Source organism: Pelodiscus sinensis, chromosome 1 (assembly GCF_052426305.1).
Source record: "Pelodiscus sinensis isolate ZL-2025 chromosome 1, ASM5242630v1, whole genome shotgun sequence".
NCBI classification, from domain to species: domain Eukaryota; kingdom Metazoa; phylum Chordata; order Testudines; family Trionychidae; genus Pelodiscus; species Pelodiscus sinensis.
In genome coordinates this window covers 25,689,461-25,712,850 of record NC_143052.1, presented here as the reverse complement: position 1 = coordinate 25,712,850, position 23,390 = coordinate 25,689,461, and the positions used below count along the sequence as shown (strand labels likewise).

The window sequence follows — 23,390 nt, the reverse complement described above, 5'->3', positions numbered from 1 at the left end:
ATGAAATAAATCATTTTATAGCATGTCATCCTAAGCACATTTTCAGTGGAGAGAAGATTGCCTCTAATTATCTGTGAGGCAGCCCCTCACAGGAGGGCTTTCATTTCTGGCTCAGAATCTGTAAATCTGAAACTATTTCTGCATACAATTTTGGGAAAATTTTTCCAATAATCCCCAATTTTATTTTAGTAATATTTGATTTTGTTTGGGGGGATTATGTACAACAGACAATCTAAATTTGCTGTTTATAATCTGTTTGATACCTGAGCCATATTCTTTATAATAGTAGGTAGATTAAATGTATGTAAGGGATCCAGGACATACTGAGTGTTATATCCATGTGGCTTTCTATTATTCCTGAAAGTACTGGCCTTGAAAGTGTAACAAATCTGCAAATCCCATCCCAGTTTACAAAAACAACAATGGGCTGACATTCATTGTGATACCATTCCCAGAAGTACCAATTAGTACAGAGTGCTTGCAGGTAGAATAATTATTTTGTACAGGTGGGTATTGGGTACAGATACAGAGGGGTATTGGCTATTTCTCTGCTTGCTCATCTGTAATTATATACATAATTAGAATTCAGTTCCCAACTAATGTTTATAAAACAGTGTATTTAAACACACTTCATGTATGTCTCTTTCTATTTGTTTTTGTACCTAGGTTCAGTAGTCTCTTTTTTAATAACATCTTCAGATATATTCCAACTGTTTGTTTCAACACACAAAGAAAGCTTTAAGTATACTAGAAGTAAAATACAGCAGTAAACAGGTATACTGGAGAATTGTAGGGAAAAGTAATGGGAAAGGAGGTAGTGATCATAGCTTTAATCATAGAATTATAGGACTGGAAGGACCTCAAGAAGTTGTCAAATCCAGTCCCCACTTGGCAGAAGCAAGCACCATCTAGACCAGGAGTCAGCAACCTATGGTTCACATGCCAAATATGGCTCACACTGGAACCAAATATGGCAGCCACTCAGTGTTCCCTCTAGGGTGCGCACCTGCATGGGCATGCGCAAAGAATTGTAATCCCATCCACCTCCTCGCGCAGCAGCACTCACCTTCTTTGGACATGGAAGGTAAGCTGCTGCTGGTGGTGGGCTTGGTAGGAGAGTGGGGGAGCCAGGGCTGCATGGTGGCTGCCCGGCTGCTCCCAGAGTGGACCACATGACTGGCGGTTGCCAGATCTGTAGTCAGGCTGCAGTGCAACTGTCCTGATGGCTTTATTCTTTTTTGCTTATCTGTACATACCTGATCTTTGATTGGGGTTCCCAGACATTAATGGAACACAAATAATATCATAATAACTTATAGTCCAATGGTTCTCAAACTGAGGTCTGTGGACTGTGGAAGACCATGTCTGGGTCCCTCTCTTATGTGACAGTCCTCAGAATGAAAGGTTTTCAGAAATAAAGTTATAATTAATTCCATAATCTTTCAGAATGTTACCTTTTTGAGATATTTCAGAAATTAATTCTGATTCTCTGCCTTATCTTTCAGTTTCACAGGAGATTCTAAATTGACCTCTAGCATGCGTTATGTAGAAACACAGTCCATGCAAATTGGAGCTTCATATATGATACAGTTCAACTTGGTGATGGGCTGTGGCCAGAAGTTTACTCCTCACATGGACAACCAGGTGAAATTGGAATACTCCACCAACCATGGCCTGACTTGGCACCTTATTCAGGAGGTAAGGCAGATTGGTTAGTAAATTCTTTGTTTAGTGGCATCCACTCACAGAGCTCACGTGTTTGTGATTATCTAACAACTGAAGCTACATTTATGGAAGTCCTGAATTGGAGGGACAGATAGTACTCTTCAATCTGCTTTTCATAACACCTGGAAGAACATTTTCTGGAAGTCTGAAATACAAAATTGGGTAGAAATTGATTTATTTACAGAGGGGGAAAAAGAGTGTTTACCACCCCTACCTCATCGTGGGTCACACTTTTACTATGCTACTACTGTAGCAAGACTTTTGCTATTTGCATAAATTCTTTCTGCCGGACTAGAGCAACAGTGATCAACAGTGATCACCATCTCAAGCTTGTTATTTGTCTATGTAAATTGATGGGCTCAATCCTTTCCTATAATAATAGTGCAATTATTGCAAATGAAGCACCAATGCATCCTTTTTGTCCATGTCAACAAAGAGGACAAACCCTGACTAGCCAATAGGGTTAACTAACATCTTTTCCTTGAGCTCCCAGGTTTAACATGTATTGTGGAGTACCTGTCCTGCAGATATGCAGGGACAATTTTAGAGTCCAGGACCACAATCCAGCAGTTTTCATGAGCAGTTTTCATGAGCAATAAAAAAAGTCTGTCATGTTGTATCTTAGTACTTTATTTTGGTGGGCATAGTAGATAAATAGCAGTAGCCTAATGTTTAAAGAAGACATTATTCTCTCTCTCTGTAATGCTTCATTGATTGAAATAGTATTCAGAACAAAGCAATACATACTGTACTTAAATAGTGTTTATGTCACTTCTACTTAAAAGTGCTGTAATAGTCTCTACAAATAGATCCTACTGGCAGGTGTTTGGAGTTTGCCCTTGTCATATGGAAAGATCAATTCCCGTTAGTTTTCAACGTCCTTGTCCTGTCTCAATTGAGTTAAGAGGAAGAGCCTGCAGCTGAATCATTTTTCCCACATCACCAGGTGTTACCATGATGAAAGGATAAAAGTGGAGGTTATTTGTAGTATGCTGCAAAGAGGTAATCTAGACAGTAAACAAAGCACGACTTAATTAAAATGTCTGAAAAATTCCTTTTGCCTCTCACTAACTGATCATCAGACTGTGTTTGTCAGGCCTTTTATGAGAGATGAATCAGAGAAAATGTTTGGGAAATTGCTAGAAGGAATCTCTTTCTTCAGAAGAAATGTTGAAAATCACATGACAGAGATATGAGAGCTTTGGCCAGTGGATAGGATGACTTTAGATTCTCCTATTTCTCTAAAGATTATTGCAAAGCATGGATATATATTGAAGTACTTTAATAACAAATATTCTTAGTCACTTAAAGTATTTTCAAGTTATGATTCTATTATTAGTTATTTAGCACTGAAGATGTACTAGATGTATTACATTTAAGTCAGCTCCCTGCCTCAAAGAACTCTGAGTCTGAGAGTCCATACTATAAGCTCCATGCAAGTGTACCCCTGAAATTGGTATCTACAGATGAAATGCAGACAAAATATTATTAATTATTTCTTAATTTAGCTTTTAAACACAATTATCATTAACAAAAGTAAACCAAGTTTTTCACTCCTATAACAACAGAGTTAGACATTCAGGTTGTTATTTACATAAAACAGTATAAAAGCCTGTAGCCTGTTTGTAAAATAGAAATGTATTATACCCATTTTACATATAAATTAACTAAGGCACAGCATCATTGATTAATTTGGCCAAGATTATACAACAGTTCTGAAGAAAATATGGGAAAAGAACCAAAGAGTCCTAACTCCCAGTTTCCTGTTCTTTCCACTAGGAAATATAGCACAGAGTAGTGAGCGTAGGACTGAAAACTAGGGAAAAAAAGGAAATTGTGCTGAGAAAGTGAATAATAAACAGTACCTGAAGACATGATAAAGTGCAGAAAGTTAAAATAATGAGGCAAATTTTCAATAGCAGTAGAATGAGGAAATTGAATACTTACATGTATAAAAAGGGAAATAAACAATTTAGAAGATATTGTTTGAGGGCTGTACTATAATAATGACACTGAAACCACAACCTCAGTGTACAACTACAGGAATGATACAGAGGAACCAGAAAAGATAATGAAATTGCATTTATTTTCACTATTAAAAGAGATGAGGTGACAGAAGTGAATAACATTCTAAATACAAGACTGTAACTAAACTGCCTGAGTATGTTAAAGAATTACATACAGGAGGGGAACAGCAAAAGGACACTAAGGAGTTTTTGTAAAATTATACCAAAGGCATCTGTGAACATATTGAAGAATATAATTAGACATCCACATGAAGGAGAAACATCACAATGTACTAATGCTAGACAGACCTGCTGTAAATGGGCCATATGGTCTCTTCTGTCCTAACCTGTTACTATTATTAGGTTATCAAAGAAAACCTTAGGCTCATCTTAGAATCCTCTGGCTCTCAATTCTTTGCTCTGACATCTGGACCACACAGCCTCTGGGTTCACTGAATGTGATTCACCTTCACTTCCAAAAAGAGTTCAGTTCCTAATGTTGCCTCCAGATTAAACCTGATATTGAAATGTTTTACCCTAAGGAATGCCTTCCAAGTATGCCTAGCTGTCAGGAGTTTACATCAGCAAGTATCTACCATTCCAGTGAATTCATGCAGTGGAGGAGAATTACAGCTCTGTTACCACAGAAAACTTGGTAAGAGACTACATATTTTTTATATAATTATTCGCCTAACACACGAAGCTTCTGATCTTTTAATGAGCTCTGCATCAGCATAGGGATCTACCTACACAGAGCTCTATGCAGGAACAACACCCAATTATTCTGAAGGAGCCACTCACAAAATGTTTTATTAATAATAATAATTTTCTCTTTTATAACAATTTATGCCTTCTAAAGTGCTGTACAAACATTAACTAATCATTTATTTCAAGAAATTTTTACCTTTTTCCTCTTGTACTCCAGAGATCTTTAATATCATTCCCTTTTGCAAAAAGCAAAATGATTAGAAAGTCCTACCCTGTTCCTTCTTCTTGTGATTATACTTGTTAGGAAAATAAAAATATGCAGAAAAGCCAAACGAGATGGTGTCCTACATTATTTATCATAAACATTTTACTGTAATATTCAAATAATAGATTATCATATGTCTGATTAATCTTCACAGATTCCTTCATTTAAGAATTAAATTACTCCATCATTTCAGTTAGAATTACTCCTTGCTTATCTTCCAACCTAGTGAATCATAGCAGTATAGATCAATTTGTCATTGTTTTTCTGTTCTTTGACATTTTTCTGTATTCTCCATAGACTGGCTTCAAGCAATTTCATTTGCACATCTCCACATATTTTGTATAAAATATTGGTCAGAAAATACCAAACGTCATAATTCAAAGGCCAATGAACAAACAGTAAATTATAGTCATCCTCATCCTTCAAGATGTTAAATAGCCTTAGATGTCAAATCTAAGAGGCCCAAGGAGATTCAACATCTTGCAAGTGGGGATTTTAGCACTTGCAGGGTTCAGGTGCAAAATATTTTGTTTTTAAACTCAATGGCAAGATTTATCTGGTACCCAAAGTTATTATAGAAAATGTGTAAGTGGTGTTAATACGGGCATTTTTTATTTGGGCCTTTTAGGTTTTCTAGACATGTGAAAACAGAAGAAAATGATTCCATCTTCTATTCAGGAGACTTGTTTAAAGGAAAGAGACGAAGTGAAATGATAGTCAAGTTACTGGTTTATGCCATGCAAAAGTCATTAATTTATCACATTTCATCTTCGGTCTGAAGGGATTTATTTCTCTTAGTTGAGTTCTGTATGTAATTAAGATATGAATTTATCACTGCAATGTTGATAGACCCAAATCAGTAGTGCATGGCATCAAACTTAGGACCTCTGAATTTTGATGTATGAGTTGCTACTGCATGAGCTAAAAGACGTCTCTCTTTTAGGAGACTCATCAATCTTCAGCCTATCTAGTTGCCATTAAAGGAAGATAGAGTATCAGACCAAGCAGGCATGGGTGCTGCACATTGCTTCCTGTTTATAAAAATATATATTTTAGTAAATTATGACATAATGTTGTTGAGTATTCCAGTTGAGCAGAAAGGGAGAACTAATGGCATGCCGTCCACCAAAAAATAAAGTGAATACTCCATACTATTCTCAGCTGATACTGAGGATTTTATCACTAAGGAGCAGGGATGGGACACAACTACCTCTCTCTCTCATTTCTAACACTAGTTTTTATTTGGGAAAGTAAAAGAAATTTCTACCTTTACAAGCAGGAGGTGTTCTGTTGGTAGTGTACAAAAGAATGCTAGATCCATATGTTTCGCTGATTGTGTGCAGATATGTCTTATAAGGAGAGATGTGTCTCCTCTAAAGACAGCCCACAATTTTGCTCCTCAGCTATATCAAGGATGGGAGGGCAGATGTTCCTGAATAGGCAATACAGGGTTGGTAGCTGGTTTCATTTTCCTAATTTCTTTTTTTAAAAGAGCCAAGGGAAAAACATTCATCTGCAGGCAGCAATTAAGAGAACTGTGAAAAGAAGTCTAGTATTTATCTCCCCTTCTCTCCAGTTTTATTGTGTCACTAGGCCCTGTTGTAAGCTGCATAGCCTAGAGAGAAGCCCAGCAAAGAATTGTTCCAGGCCTCACTTCTGCTGGAAGATGGGAGAGTATGCATGTCAGCCCTTTCTACTCTGCAGCATACAGGGGATAGCAAAGCCATGGCATCACCTATTCCATGCCCCTCTGATCTGTCCTTACCCACTTATTCACCCTCTGGCCACACTAATGACCTGGACCAAGTTCTGGGTAGCCCTAGTGCAGCCCGATGGAGCCTATATGTGGCCATGTTAGTATCTGAGAGCACAATTTAACACAGGATAAATCCAGATTTTAAAAACAGTAGTAGTTCTTTTTCTTTTCCATTTAGAAATCATTTAATCTCATCTTCATATATATTTTTCCTATTATAACTGTTAATTCTGTATGTTTTCTGAGAGAGAAATGTAGCAGTAAGTGCATCAAGTCAACCCAGTGCAGGTGGGCAATAATTTTTTATTGGGGGGCGGGTCACTCCAAGAATTTGGTAAGTGGTCAAGAGCCACATGCTTCCATGATACTAATGGAGGAGATGCTGGATCTGAGATGGAGATTGAGTGCAGAAGGAAGTTTAGGTAAAGGACTGGGGTACAGGAGGGAGTGTGGGGTCGGAGAAGGAGTTTGGGTGAAGGAGATGGTTGTGACCTGGAACACTGGTCTGTGGTGCAGAGGTTTGGATTCTGACCTAAGGCAGGGGACTCGGTTGCAGGAGTTTGGAATGTGACCTAGAGTAGGAAGGGGCCATGACCTGGGGCAGGAGACATGGGTGCAGGAGAGAGTACAGCAGTTTGAGTTGTGACCTAGGGCAGGAGGGGATTGTGATCTGGGACAGGGGTTTGGGGTGCTGGATCTGGGAGGAGATATGGGTGCAAGGGGGGCAGAGGGTCTGGGTTATGTGGAGTAGAGGGGGCAGGAGTGGGAGGCAGGGGGTTGAGGAAGGGAGGGTTTGGGGTGCCAGAGGCAGGCTCTGGCCGGGATACTTACCTGGGTGACTCCCAACCAGCAGCCCAACACATTTCTGAGGAGCCCTGCCCCGGCACAGGCTGCAGGGGCCACATGCATCTGTGAATACCTACAAGCCGGAGAGGAGGGGATGCATGGTGCTTTGTGTGCTGCCTGTCCAGAAACTGGCCAATGGGATTGTACTAGGGGCCGGAGCAGTGCATGAAACCTTTCACCCTCCCCGCTCCAGGCTCATAGTTGTGAAAGAGAAATGACTCTGCAGCTGCTTTTCTAAGCAGCGTGCAGATGGGGCGAGGCAAGCAGAGACTAGAGCTTCCCGCTGCATCCTCGGGCCAGATCCAGTGCCCTGGAGGGCTGGATCCAGCCCATGGGCCATATTTTGCCCAGCCCTGGTCCAGGGTATGCAGGGATGCTCTATATTTCCGCCTCTAGTTTCAGGAGGGGAGTTTTTCCTGGATGCAAAGTCCTTTTGCTGAGGCTTTGAACAAGGAACTAGACTTGGAACATGTTCACCTTGGGACTAGATGATTTTCCTTTTCCAATCAGTCATTTAAACAGTATCTCTCTGTGGCATAAACTTTTTTTAATCTTCTGGCATTTTTATATTGACATATGCATCTTTAAATGTAGTGCTTCCAAGCAATCATGATTTTATAAGGTCTCTGTTTTAACTGAGATCTGTTGGGTTAGAAAACCTGTAATAGGGAATCAAATTGCATTGGAAAAATCAAATGTATGCACCTGTTCTCTGGAATTGTATTGTATATTAATTGAACATTTCTAGCACTGATGAAAATTTATTTCAGTTTTATGAAAGACATTTACATAAGAACAGGCTTTAATGAGAAACAAACAGCTGTCAGTTTGCTGACTTTATAAACAAATCAACACCTAATGACTGAATGAGAGTTTCAGGGATAATTGAGTAAATGTAATTACAGTATCTCAGAAGACAGCTAATGTATTTTTATCAGCCTCAAATTTGCATTGACTCCTCAAATTTCTTTAATACCAGGAGAGAATACAGCATTATTTTAAATCACATATCACAAAATTCTGTAAGGAAGAGAAGAGTATTTTGCTTGCAGTACCATGTTCTGCATTTGGGAATCGGTATGATTTCTTTCATTTTTGTAACTGTAATGCCATAACAATAACTTACTCAAATGTAATCTCACTCAAAAGTAATTACAGCAAGAAGCCAATAACTGATTTCTAGCCATAAAAAAGTACAGAATTTGAGAAACAAATGTGACAAATTAAAGATGTTTTTCCCCAGAATTTATTTTTATATAAACTTTTGGTATTATATTTTTTGTTTGTTTGTTTGTTTGTTTTAGTAGGTGGCCAAATGGTGACTGTTCAGTCAGCCAGTTTTTTATCATTGAGAATACAGCAGACATTCTGCCGTCTATCCTTTTTTCCTTAATTAACATGGTCTTTTTAAAATCTTGATTACCATTTTTAATAGAGTAATCCTCTTACGCCTGTTATTACCTTGAGCTACAGTGTAGCTTTGAAGAGCTTTCAAAAAGCATGGGAGGGACTGGCTTTTCCGTTACTGCTCTTGCAATCAAGAGTTTAGTCTAAATACATTTTCTTTCATTCAGACAGATATCTAGATATATAGCGCTCATTATTTTCAGAGGGGTAGCCGAGTTAGTCTGTAACAGGAAAAACTTAAAAAACAACAAATAGTCTGGTAGCACTTTAAAGACTAACTAAATATGTAGATGGTATCATGAGCTTCCCTGAGATTTGGCTTTTATTATTCAGTCATGTGACAGTCTTGTTCATTTTCATGGGTTTCTTCCAATTACTTCTGTCCAGTTTACCCCTATGTTGTGGAACTAATCCGAGCTGTTTTGCTTATTGATATTCCAGAATAATGGCTGAGAATTTTTTTTTCTTTTTTAACAAAAAGACAGCTTTCCCACATCCCCACCACCACATTCCGTTCCAGTCCTACTGCCTCATTGCAGAGCCTAGGGAGTGCTGCTGAACTGATGACTCATCTCTCAGCCTGCATCTGATGAATCATCCCTAAGCATGATTACCTAAGGGCTTCACAACAGTCAGCCTGGCTCAGCCAATCCACAAGTCTAGCCAGATGAGTCCAGAGCCAAGGATGTAGGCAATGAAAGCAACAACTCCAGTCCCTTAATATTGTTATCTTGCTGGCCACTCCCCTGCCACTTGGTGGTTCTGACAGACTGCTCCTCTTCCTGCTCCAGCCTTGGTCCCACCCATTCTGAAATCCTGCTCAGATCCCTGTTTTAAGTCCTGGCCAGACCGCTATTCCTGACTGCCGCTGCCCCAACCACTAACCATGATTGTTGCTGTTTTAACTCCAAAGCTTGACCATCCATCAGGTTCTGACACTTTGAGTAGGCAACAAAATGACAAATGAAATTTAATGTGGATAAGTGTAAAGTAATGCACATCGGGAAAAATAACCCCAACTATACGTACAGTATGATGGGGGCTAATTTGGCTACGACAAATCAGGAAAGAGATCTTGGAGTTATTGTGGACAGTTCTCTGAAAACTTCCACACAGTGTGCAGTGGCGGTCAAAAAGGCAAATAGGATGCTAGGAACTATTAAGAAAGGGATAGAAAATAAGACCCAGAATATCTTACTGCCCCTGTATAAAACCACATCTTGAATACTGTGTACAGATGTGGTCTCCTCACCTCAAAAAAGATATTTTGGCCTTGGAAAGGGTTCAGAAAAGGGCAACTAAAATGATTAGGGGGTTGGAACGGGTCCCATATGAGGAGAGGTTAAAGCGACTGGGATTTTCAGTTTAGAAAAGAGGAGACTGAGGGGGAATATGATAGAGGTATATAAAATCATGAGTGGTGAGGAGAGGGCCGATAAAGAAAAGTTATTTATTAGTTCCCTAAATAGAAGAACTAGAGGACACCAAATGAAATTAATGGGTAGCAGATTTAAAACTAATAAAAGAAAGTTCTTCTTCACACAGCGTGTTGTCAACCTGTGGAACTCCTTGCCAGAGGAGGCTGTAAAGGCTAGGACTATAATAGAGTTTAAAGAGAAACTAGATAATTTCATGGAGGTTAGGTCCATAAAAGGCTATTAGCCAGGGGATAATATGGTGTCGTTGGCCTCTGTTTGTCAGAGGCTAGAGAGGGATGGCAGGAGACAAATCGCTTGATCATTGTCTTTGGTCCACCCTCTCTGGGGCACCTGGTACTGGCCACTGTCGGCAGACAGGATACTGGGCTAGATGGACCTTTGGTCTGACCCAGTACGGCCGTTCTTATGTTATTGCCTCCTTTTGTGCCCAGCCCAGCACCTGATATTAAGACCCCTGGAATGCTCATGTACCTTATTGATTGGGGGACAGGTGTTATGGTCCAGCTGATCATTTGTGGGAGCTCACTAAAAACATACATGCGCTCAACCCACTTTGAGAATTCCATCAATTACACCCTAATAAGCCTGGAGCAAAGACCCCCACGGTAGCCATTTTTTGGATGGGGTTGTGGATAAATGTAATGAGTAATCTCTGATCTTGAACCCAGTAGGTGCTGCTAACCTGATGGGTCATCCTTAGCATGAGCCTGATTAATTATCTCTGAGGCTGATTATCTGAGGGCTCCACATGAATCAATCAGGACTCAGTCTGTCCACAGGTGCAGCTCTAACCAGGTGACCCCCAAAGCCACCAAATATAAGCTCCAAATGAGAGCAGCTACTCTAGTCTGCTTAATGTCACTATCTCACAGGGAATGTCCCCTGCTACTTGGTGGTTCTGACAGCCTTGTTCCAACCCCATGCTTAATTCCTACTCTGACTATGGCTCTGCTTCCCAGCCTGACCACTTGGCCTGATCACTGCAGCTTCAACCACTAGGTCTGATCATCCACTTCTCAGTTTCTGACATAATGATCAAGCTCTTTTCACATAAGTTCTTTATAATAAAATTTTGGCCACTTTTCTACGAGCCTAAAAAATTTCAACTCAACGCACTTACCCCCTGAAAATATGAGAAATTTCATGCCGCTGTTGGGTTAAAGGATTTCCTTTTGAATCAATGCACCAAGTTTTAGCTACAATACTCTTTAATAGGGACTGGAGTTGCAGCTATCACCCCACACGCCAAGATAAGGTTAGAGAATATGTATTCACTTCCATTACTCTTGCTCAGTACTCAAATCCCACATTGCATACACTCTACTTCTCATTCAAAATCACAGGGCAAGTCACTGAAGCAGATCCATACACAGGAAGTTATGTCTGGAGGAGAGGCAACTTCTTGTGGGAACTGTCACTTCTGTCTGAGTGAAATACAATGGCACCTATTGGTCTGTAAGGCTATGTCTAGACTGCAGGCTTCTTTCGGAAGAAGCTTTTCCGGAAGAGATCTTCCAACAAAAATTCTTCCAAAAGAGAACGACTACACAGCAAAAGTACATCAAAAAAGCAATCTGCTTTTTCAAAAAATAGCATCCACACTGAATGGACACTATTTCATGTTTAAGATGTGATTACTATGCATGGAGTGGCCACCTGTGCTTTTTCCTCTTTCCTTTTCTTTCAAAAGAACTCTCTCTCCCCCATCCACACATGCCTTTTTCCTCGTTGAAAGGGGTTTACCAATGTTGGAAAAACGCCTGTGTTCTTTCGATTTTCTTTCAAAAGAATGTGATTGCAGTGTGAATGTAACTGGATTTTTTTCAGAAAAACAGCTGTTTTTCAAAAAAAAACTTTGCAGTGTAGACATATCCTCACTGATGGCAAGTTGTGGAGCATCTCCTGCACAGTCCTTTGGTCCCAGCTACAGTGCTGAGTAATATGTGTCCAGATACAGCATCTCTGAAGTGCTGCTGAATAAAATGTGGAGGAACTTTTAAATTCCACATCCTGTATGTTGCACAACTCTCTACACAAAAAGACATGTAAATGTTTACCAGTGGGTCTGCTGATCCTGTCACTTGTGCAGAGCAGTGGAGAGTTCATGGTGTAAAATTTCTTTGCTTCTCTGAGCCCTGTGTGTCATGGTATCCCACTAGGCTGTGCACTATGGGCTGCCAATTGGGACAACTGGGAGAAATCAGGGGAATGCCTTTTATACTGTAGCGTCTAGATTGTTTTGCCACAGGAAACTGTGCATAGGACTCATGCTTACTACTTACACAATAGAAAACATTCCATGGACGTTAGGTTCCCTAATAGTCCTTTGTACCTTAGAAAATATCCCCCACAGGTTTCTAGTGCTGCACAATTGAGTTTTGTGACACTGTGATCATCATTTAAAAGCAAGGGAATGCAGACATAATGCTTCCACTCCAGTAATTTGGAACAACAATATGTGCATTATCTTTTAAAAACAGTTTTTTACAAAAATATTTCTCCTTGTGGTCAGTGACTGTTATTTCCTCAAATGCAATAAGATTCTTATGGCTGTTCTTGTGGGATTATAAATTGTCATCTCAGTGACGTGCAAATGATGAAGGTGCCTTGAGGAGCACTATTGTTCAGTGAACTTTAGTGTTCCTTGATATACTTCAGTGAATTTTAGAAACACAGTAGTAAGAATTTAAAGGATTTTGGGGAGCATGGAGGGAAGTTGTGGCACAATTATCTTCAGGTCACTGACAAAATAAACAGTAAAAGCTCACTTTGAACGTTTATGGTCAGTTGTGTCTGTGTATACTTAGGGAATCCTTATTCTGTGTATTAAATGATGTGCTAAATATTAATGGATCATTCATAGCTACTATGAAATCTGCAGACCTGCCTGGGCACATTAACTTTATATACTATAAAATTCTTTATTTATTTTTTATGAAAAGTAGTTACTGAGAATGGGAAAAAATGTTCATTTAGGTGAAAAAGCAGTACCTACAGCATTAAAGGCAAATAGAAACAAATTCTAACAATCAGTTTGTAGTGTGTATGGTCAGTTTGTAGTCTACATGTGTATTCATTCAGTGTCCTGTATTAAAGATGTTAAGTATTATGTAATTGACTAATCAAATAGTCAGTGCATTTTTACATCGACTATTCAATTGATCGATAGGGCAGTGCTGCCTCTTTGAAACACCGCTGTGGCGTTTCAAAGGGAACAGTGCCACATGGAACCTGGGATCAGCTGATGTCCCCAACTGATCCCAGGCTCCATGAAGCGCTGCCCCTTTGAAACAGGACACCAGCTGACCCCAGGCCCCACGTGGTGCTACCCCTTTGAAATGCCGTAGTGGCAGCATGTCAAAGGGGCAGCAGCACGGAGCCCAGGGCCAGCTAGGGACTCCCCAGCTGATCCCAGGCTCTAAGCGGCACTGCTGCTTTGAAGTACTTCTCTCTTCTACACCCCTCCTTGCTGTCTCTATCTGATAGAGGCAGCAAGGGAGGGATCAACTATCCTGTTGACGATCCTATAAGCATTTGTTTATCACAGACATAACACACCTCAATTAAACTGCCCAATATATCCACAGGCTTTCTTTCAGCGAAGGCACCCACCCAGATTATTGTTGATGAAGCATGGTAATAGCACCTGGCAGATTCTATGAAGATTCTAAGACATGTATGTTGGTGACAATGGACAGAGCTCAGTCAATGGCAGGACTTTCCACTGCTCCCTATGTTGACTGGAGATTTTGCCTCTGAGATAGATCTTTATACATCAATACAAAAAAATTGTGTATTGCCCTTGATGTATCAGAGTGTCACTCTCTGTAGTATTAAGTTGTCACCCATTGACATATAAAAGGGGCTACTCACTACCCTATGCATGTTAGTTAGATCAAACTATCTCTATTTATCATGCTGTTATTCTGAACTTATCCTTAACATGGGTCAGCGTGTTCCTGTTATATCTGGGATATGTATTTGGTATCAAAATATTCAGGTATCACCTTTTTGGAATGTGTCTATATATATAAAATACAAATGTATGTTTCAATATAAGCCCTGTTCTTGCTAGATTCTGAGAGCCAAACCTGCCTCTTGCTCACAATTCCCACTGCTTTAGTTTAGGCCTCTAATATAAGGGCTTATGTTTCAGGCCCTATTCCTACTACAGTGTCCATGGTAGTGGTCCTCTGCTCCCTTTGCGCCTGTGGAAGGCCATTTTGCTTCAATATGTTCATGTTTTTTGCCCATCATTGTGGAATTAGTAGGCAACACACAGTCAGGTATCCTGTCCTACAATCAGGGCAGAATAGCAAACACCATTATGAGTCCCAGCCCATTCAGCAGGACAACAGGAGACATTAATTCATTAAGGCTCTGGCAGGGGTTAAGTGCCCAAACACAGTCTAAGGGGTTTGGGAAGGGGTGAGCAGAGCCAACTGTCCTAGCTCAGTGGAATGTAGGCTGATGCAGGCCTGCTGGCCTAAGAAGGAGGAGTGGTGGAACAGCAGGAGAGATATAGGCCAACCCAACTTCACCACATCCCAGCCCAGAACTCTGGCAGTGGCAAGTCAGCAGGGAATTCAGATGCAACATGCTGACTAGATCTCTAATAACAAAGCAATCAGACTAGAGGTTGCTGTCTCTGGGTCACTTCCCATCTCCCCCTCGGTATATACCCGGATCTGTAGGTGATCTTCTAGGGCATCAAGGTAGAAGGTCTGCAACAAACTGGCAACTTCTCTGTGGATGGCTTTGGCAGCTCTGGCCAATCCCCAGCTCCACAGAGGTCTGCAGCAGTCTCCCAGCTCAAGATCAGGCAGGAAGCATCTGGCTCCACTGGTTGCTGCCATCTAGCTGACCTCCAGCCCTAGCTTTTATACTTCCTGTCCTGCCCACTGACCTATGCATCTGATAAAGGCTACATCTAGACTGCAAGCTTCTTTCAAAAAAGAGCATCTATACTACAACCAGTACTTTCGAAAAAGCAAGCCACTTTTTCAAAAGAGTGCTCTGGATGCTCTCTTTCGAAAAAGCACAGTTTGCATTACATAGCATCGTTTTTCGAAAGAGCACTTTCAAAAAAAGGCATTATTCCTTTGTAAAATGAGGTTTTCCGCCATCAAAAAAACTGCCGTGTTCTTTCAATTTACTTTCAAAAGAACGTGGCTGCAGTCTAGACGCAGGTAAAGATTTTTCGAAAAAAGGCCACTTTTTTTGAAAAATCCCTGTAGTCTAGACATACCCAAAGTGATTTTAACCCATGAGAGCTTGTACCCAAATAAATCTGATAGTTTTTAAGATGCCACAGGGCTCTTCTTTGTTTTTACCAATATAGACTAACATGAATAACTGAATTGTCCCTCCTTTTGCCTGCACATAAAGGTGGTTCTCTAGAAAATTAGTTAATAAAAATCTATCTTCAGTTGTCTCAATCCCTTACAAGCAGAACTGAGATGCTGGTTTATTCTGTATTTCTGTTTTGCTGAATTCTAGCCTCTTGCATAGAGTTGGGTAAAGCATTACAGATAATGTTGTTATTGATTTTAAGGTCCAGTGCCACGCGTTTCCGTTGGAGTCAGTGCTACTACACAGTCCAAGATGAATGGGCTTTAGACAACATCTATATTGGACAGCAGTGTCCAAATATGTGTAATGGACATGGCTGGTGTGATCATGGCTCATGCAGGTACAGCTCATTTGCCGGTTCCTTCTGAAATGGTGACTTTGAATGCTGCTGAGGTTTTCTTTATTGTGTTATAAAGATGTTAGGATACCTAGAATTTTGGAGGCATATCTTTTGAGCATTAAAAATCTAAAAAACTAAATTAAATAATGTGTGGGTTAGACTATTATCACCAGTACAAAAGCCATTAGGTGATCCAGTCCGCAAAAGCAAAGTCACCATATACCTCGTGGCTCCAGGCTGTGAAGAGATCCTTCAGTGATATAAGGCTATTATAACTACATCTGCTCCAGCTTCACCATCCATATGACGAGGGCATTGCTGTGATCAGCTTATTCTATGTTGTCAGAGTGGACCCCCGTGTGGAAACTATTTGGCAATCAGTATCAAACTGAGCTGTGTTTAGGTTTCTGTGTCTTCTATCAGGGACTTGGCTAGTGACTACTGGCCTCAAGATTATCTAGATACAACAGTATCTACCATGTTTTAAATAGCTAGAGAGAGAAACAGTGGATATAGAAAAAACATAACCAGTTAATATTTATCCTCATTGTAAAGACATGTAATTTCAAGAGCACTTAGACACTGCAAATTAGTCATTGTCCTCCACACCCTAGCTGGAATTTCACAGGAACAGCAAGGATACAACTAAGATCTATCTATCCCAAATGCAAATAACCCCGTCATGGGAGCAAGATAAAAATTTCTGATAGCTGTTAATAGACTAGAATCTAAAACACAAGAGTTGAGCTGCGGTACATGTTCACACAAGATAGATTACTACAGGAGAAATATTTTCTAAGTCACAAATGGAAGTTAGTAACCCAAATGTCAATGACTTTCTCTCCCCACAAAATTTTTCATTTACATTCCATCCCAAAGGATCACAGAATATTTTGACTATATAAAAGTATACCTAACCGCTAAATTATAGCCATCTTTGGGCGGAGAGAGACAGCATCACTATAAAACTGTAAGTGGAGAGGAAATTTGATCATGTTCACTAGAACATCCCCTTTTCTTAAATATCCCATGAAACTTTTTCTTAGGACATATTTTAACAGTACATAGCCCCTTCTGTGTTCATCCAACTTATATATGTCCCAGTACTAGTTTGCTAATACACCCTCTATCCACACTCATATGTAGATGTGTACCCCTGCAGATCATGGATTGTGTAATATACAAGTCAGAAGATTTCAGAAATATGCAGGCCTGTTTGGAAATTTGGCCTTCAATACCCCTGAGAACAGAACAGCCATTGCATTTTTTTAAAATCTCATCCAAAAGATCTGTTCAGAAGGACTGAACTGACCAAGCCAGGACCTGCAGTTATGATTTCAGGGAATTTGATTATTTTGCACCTAATTCAGATGGGCTGCTGCATTGCTTTAAAGTAATGGTGGATGGCATCAAGTAGAACAAGATGTATGTATCTTTAGGAGCCTGTTGTCTTTATGCTTCTCTCCAGGTGCGATACAGGGTATCAGGGCACTGAGTGTCACCCTGAGACTTCCCTCCCTTCAACTATAATGTCTGATTTTGAGAACCCAAATGCATTGAAGACTGAATGGCAGGAAGTTATTGGAGGAGAAATTGTAAAACCTGAACAAGGCTGTGGGATCATTTCTTCTGGATCAACCCTCTATTTCAACAAGGTATGGCCAAGAGCTGAATACTTTAGAAACACATTACATCTGTCTTTAATGAAACCTAATGTGGTTGTATGGCAACAAAGAAGGTGATTGACAGTGGCTTAAGAGGAGGTACCAGACTAGATGACAGGCAGTGTATAAATGTAAAACTGACTACAGTATGGATGCACGTGCACAACAAAGCCACGTTAGCCCTTTTACAGACAAAAGGGATGGAGAATGCAGAAGTTGATTGTTCACCTGAAAGATACAATGTGTAATGGGAGTAAGTAAAGTATCAGGGATGTACCTGAGAAACTTGCATAATAATTCTGCTATTTTTTTATAACAGGATTTTTAGATATACAGGCAGTCCCCGAGTTACGCGGATCCGACTTATGTCGGATCCGCAGTTACGAACGAGGCTTTTCTCGCCCCGGAGGACGGGAGCGGCGGGACACCCAGATGCTCTGCGGTCCCGCCGCCTGCGTCCTCCGGGGCGAGAAAAGCTGCTCCGCGTCTCCCTGGTCTGCTGGGGGGGGAGTCCCCCCCAGCAGACCAGGGAGACGCGGAGCAAAGCCGCGGAGCACGCGGGCAGCAGGACAGCCCAGACGCGCCGTGGCTGTCCCGCTGCCGGTGTCCTCAAGGAGGCTTTGCTCCCCGTCTCCCTGGTCTGCTGGGGGAAACCCCCCCCCCCCCAGCAGACCAAGGAGATGCGGAGCAAAGCCGCGGAGCAAGCGGGCAGCGGGAAAGCCTAGATGCGCCGCGGCTGTCCCGTTGCCTGCGTGCTCCGCGGCTTTGCTCCGCGTCTCCCTGGTCTGCTGGGGGGGGGGCGCAGCTAGTGTGCCCCCCCCCCAGCAGACCAGGCTTTTCTCGACGACAACGCCTGGGGTAGAGCAGCTGGGGAGCTGTGGGTTGGTCCCGCAGCACCGCTTCTCTGTGCTACTGGACCAACCCGGCAGCACCCCAGCTACTCTGCCCCAGGCGTCCCCAAGTCAGCCGCTGCTGAAACTGACCAGCGGCTGACTACAGGAAGCCCGAGGCAGAGTTGCTCTGCCCCGGGCTTCCTGGAATCAGCCACTGATCAGTTTCAGCAGTGGCTGACTTGGGGACACCTGGGGTAGAGCAGCTGGGGTGCTGCCGGGTTGGTCCCCACAGCGCTGAGGTGCGGCGCTGTGGGGACCTACCCGGCAGCGCCCCAGCTGCTCTGTCACAGGCGTCCAAATTCAGACACTGTTGAAACTGATCAGTGGCTGATTCCAGGAAGCCCAGGCCAGAGCAACTCTGCCTCACGCTTCCTGTAGTCAGCCGCTGGTCAGTTTCAGCAGCGGCTGAATCTGGTCGCCAGTTCCGACTTACATACAAATTCAGCTTAAGAACAAACCTACAGTCCCTATCTTGTACATAACCCGGGGACTGCCTGTACTATATTTTATTTCAAATAACTCACAATTTGCATTGGTAACTGTTATTTAATTCTTTTTCCTAAGCATGAACAGTAATCTTTCAGAGAATAGTTCTTTCACTATACCCTCAAGGCATGCAACATTTTGTCAAGTCAAAGAAGTGGAGCTGGTGAAAATACAAATACCGTATTTTCCGGCGTATAGGGCGACTGGGTGTATAAGACGACCCCCTATCTTTTTAATTAAAAGATAGGGTTTCATCTTATACCCCAGCGCCCCTCCGCCTCCTTTGCTCCCGGTGTCCCTGGTCTGCTGGAGATGGTCCCCAGCAGACCAGAGGCACCGGGAGCAAAGCCGCCAGGAGCGCCTGGGCTGCCCCCCCCCCCTCCCGCCGGAGCCCCTCCGCGGCTTTGAAAGCCTCGGGGGAAGCCGGCGGCGGGGCATCCCAGGCGCGCATGGGCTGCCCCCCCGCCGGAGCCCCTCCGCGGCTTTGAAAGCCTCGGGGGAAGCCGGCGGCGGGGCATCCCAGGCGCGCATGGGATGCCCCGCCGCCGGCTTCCCCCGAGGCTTTCAAAGCCGCGGAGGGGCTCCGGCGGGGGGGCAGCCCATGCGCGCCTGGGATGCCCCGCCGCCGGCTTCCCCCGAGGCTTTCAAAGCCGCGGAGGGGCTCCGGCGGGGGGGCAGCCCATGCGCGCCTGGGATGCCCCGCCGCCGGCTTCCCCCGAGGCTTTCAAAGCCGCGGAGGGGCTCCGGCGGGGGGGCAGCCCATGCGCGCCTGGGATGCCCCGCCGCCGGCTTCCCCCGAGGCTTTCAAAGCCGCGGAGGGGCTCCGGCGGGGGGGCAGCCCATGCGCGCCTGGGATGCCCCGCCGCCGGCTTCCCCCGAGGCTTTCAAAGCCGCGGAGGGGCTCCGGCGGGGGGGCAGCCCATGCGCGCCTGGGATGCCCCGCCGCCGGCTTCCCCCGAGGCTTTCAAAGCCGCGGAGGGGCTCCGGCGGGGGGGCAGCCCATGCGCGCCTGGGATGCCCCGCCGCCGGCTTCCCCCGAGGCTTTCAAAGCCGCGGAGGGGCTCCGGCGGGGGGGCAGCCCATGCGCGCCTGGGATGCCCCGCCGCCGGCTTCCCCCGAGGCTTTCAAAGCCGCGGAGGGGCTCCGGCGGGGGGGCAGCCCATGCGCACCTGGGATGCCCCGCCGCCGGCTTCCCCCGAGGCTTTCAAAGCCGCGGAGGGCCTCCGGCGGCGGGGCATCCGGCGTACAAGACGACCCCCGATTTTTGGGGGATGTTTTTTAACATCAGAGGTCGTCTTGTACGCCGGAATATACGGTATGTTACTCCTCCAGCCTTCTGTAAAATGCCTGGCTAGGTCTTGTCAGACTACGTTGCATAACTCAATTGGCTCACATACAAAAATAACATGAAACAAAGAGAAAATTTGGAAATCTGCAGATCAATAATATATAATCAAATGAAACCAAAAAGAAACCTTTACAGCCAAATGTAAGAGTAGGAGTATGGCTTTGTGATTACAGACTTACATTCCCTCAGCTGTAATATCTGACTTTGTTACCGGAAGGAAGACTATTCACATAGTTATGTGGTTTCCTTTTCTGAACCAGATCCAACTGCCATTGCGGTCCATAGAAGTTGGATCAGGTCTTGAGGAATTAGCTAATATGTCAAGCTGTGTAACTATATGTTGTTTATCTTATTTTCACATCTCTATTCCATCAAGTAATTGTTAGAACTTCTATACCTGCGGGGGTTCTGGAACAATTTTTATACTGGAGGTGCTGTGATCCATGGAAGCAAAGTATATAAATCCTGTGTTATAATGGAAACCACTTTGAGCCAGGGGATGCAACAGCACCCCCAGTTCTAACACCAGTGTATATGTGTATAGCCAAGTCTCCTGGAAATGCAATGCTGTCTGCAAGTTTCATAATAGACAAATCAGTCTGTCTAGCTAATTGTGCTAATTGGATTTTTGACATAATTGTCTTCTCTGTAAGATGTTTCTCTTTCTGGCTCATTTTCTCTGGCCAAGTTTCTCAAATTAATTTGCTAATTTAGAATTAACCTAGTATGAACTGGGGTTCTCTTTTATGATATTTCTTCTTACTTCTGCTTAGGAAGAGTGAAAATCTCATTTAGAAATTCTTGGCTTCTTTCTATTGATCTCTAGGGGTTGGGTTAGCATTTATTTTTTCAGTAGCAGCAGTCTGAGTGCCATAATTGAAGGTGGCTTATTTAATTTCTGTTTAGATGTTCTGTGTTCAATGCACCTCTCAGCCATGGTGATAGAGGTTATAATAAATTATTTGTAATCATTGGTTGACATTTGCGTGTTGTTTTGGAAGCACGTACATATGTGTGAATATTTCTTTCTATTTGTTCAAATAGCCACTTTATATTTGAACTGCTAATGTTTACTGCCATTATCAGTCTCTTGTTTCAGGATTAATTTGGGCTTTGTTCTACTGACTCTTTGTTTATCTTTTATCTTATTGTAATCAGTTGTAGGTGTGTTTGCAGCATGTACTCTTCCAATTAGCCCCCTACATTTCCATCGTGAGTTTGCGTAACTGCAGGCCTATTTTAATTAACCTAATTTTATAGCTGATTATTCTGTTTGGGAGAGTGGATTTTGTGTTATATGTATGAGAGGCACATCAAACCTGTCTGAAATAGTATCTTGGTTCTTCACATGAAGCTTGATTCGCCTCTGCTAGTTCAGGGGATAAAGTAAATTGCAATCAGACCCTGAATCATGTGGGACTGGTAGAACCTCAGAAGATTGTGCGATTACATGTCTTCTTTCCCCACTCCCGGGTACGTCTAGACTACATGCCTCTGGCGACAGAGGCATGTAGATTAGGCTACCCGACAGAGTAAAATGAAGCGGCGATTTAAATAATCGCCGCTTCATTTAAATTTACATGGCTGCCGCGTTGAGCCGACAAACAGCTGATCAGCTGTTTGTCGGCTCAGCGCGATAGTCTGGACGCTCCCCTGCCGACATCAAAGGGAGTTGTCGACAACCCAGGTATGCCTCATCCCAGACAAAAATGAATCTGTGATTTTGTAGACAATTAAAGATAACATGAGTGCCCACTACTCTGCTCTGCTGTGTCCCTGTCTTCTGCTTGTTTTTGTCTGTCATAGAACCCTGAGTTCAACTTTGTTGCTATTGTGGCAGATCAGTTAATATGCTGTGGAGATGGAACAAACAATCTATAAATTTGGGGTTAGACGATTAATCCATTTTGTAGCCGTAGTTCGAAGAAACAGAAGACTCCACACAGCCAGAGTACTCTCTTGATGGATCTAGTTCCTAGTTTATTCCAACGCAATGAGTCAGTGACTTCCATAACATTTTTTTATAAAGAGCAATTAACCCAAACTGAGCTAGTTCTTTTCTCTTCTGCCTTGATTCTTTGGTGAAAGTTGATCCCTAGGAGCAAATCCTGGCAGTTTTGGCACTGACTTCAGTTGAACTCTATTGAAAATTATTTGCCCCGGGAAAGGGCTTTAATCGCCTCCCTTCAACTGTTGGGCAGTCCACACATCAGGTTATAGCTCTTAATAAAGTTTATTTATGGGTTTACTATAATGTCAGTGACACTCAATACCAAAATGTGCTAAGCTATGGCTATTTTTAGAGCACAGAAATGGTGAAAACAATGTTGCCTAACCGGTTAACCAGTTAACCAGTGATCTGGCAGGTTTAGAGCAGCCCCCTGACTGCAGGATCCCATTAAACTGGTTAACTGATTAAATGGGATTTTTCACCCCTACTCTCCACCTGCACAGATACTCTTGGATGTTGGTTTTTCCTATCACCACTTTACCTATATTAATGGATGGCAGTACAGCATTGGCCAGTTCTTGAACCTGATAACAGGTGATAAGATCAGTTTCACCTCCTTTTTGCTTCTCTAAATCTTCCTCTAAGATTTTTGTTCTTTTTTGATAATTTCTCATAATTTCTCCATTATCCATCCCCCATCTCCAGCCATTTCCAGGTCTTTTGTTCAGTTTCCCAGTGGTCCCTGGATCTGTAACTGTAATTTTCAAGTATCTCTATTTCCATCAGCATGACTGAGACACAGTAGAAATCCCTCCATATTTTTTAGCACACAACAGTAGCATCAAATTCTTCCTCAAACTACATCTTTATTAGATTGGATGAACTCTTGAAATTGCCTTGGAAACTAGCGGTGAAAGAATCCACTCATTAGGCCATAGGGCAGCCATGAAGCTATTTCGTGGCTGATAGGCCACTGCCATAGCTGGAGCACCCTACATGCAGAATACAAAGTGCACATAAATGCTGATGAACGCAAAGTATTTCACTCTGGAAAACAACTACACGTGAAAATGATGGTGTCTAAATTAGCTTTACCACCAATGAAAGAGATCTTGGAGACACTGTAGATAGTTCTTGCTCTGGGTGTCACTAGCCTGTGATTGCCAGAGGCTGGGAGTAGACAAATGTTTGCCTGGTCTGTTTA

At 42.7% G+C, this 23,390-nt stretch overlaps 1 protein-coding gene across 2 annotated transcripts in view; it reads left to right on the top strand.

Annotated features, from left to right (window-relative positions):
* RELN (reelin) overlaps positions 1 to 23,390 on the top strand; it is a 500,016-nt gene that overhangs the window by 347,377 nt on the left and 129,249 nt on the right. For both annotated transcript variants that reach the window (XM_006137543.4, XM_075926876.2), the window contains 4 exons: positions 1,506 to 1,698; positions 4,274 to 4,386; positions 15,707 to 15,844; positions 17,313 to 17,499. In XM_006137543.4, coding sequence (XP_006137605.3) covers positions 1,506 to 1,698; positions 4,274 to 4,386; positions 15,707 to 15,844; positions 17,313 to 17,499 — 631 coding nt within the window. The remainder of the gene's footprint in view (positions 1 to 1,505; positions 1,699 to 4,273; positions 4,387 to 15,706; positions 15,845 to 17,312; positions 17,500 to 23,390) is intronic.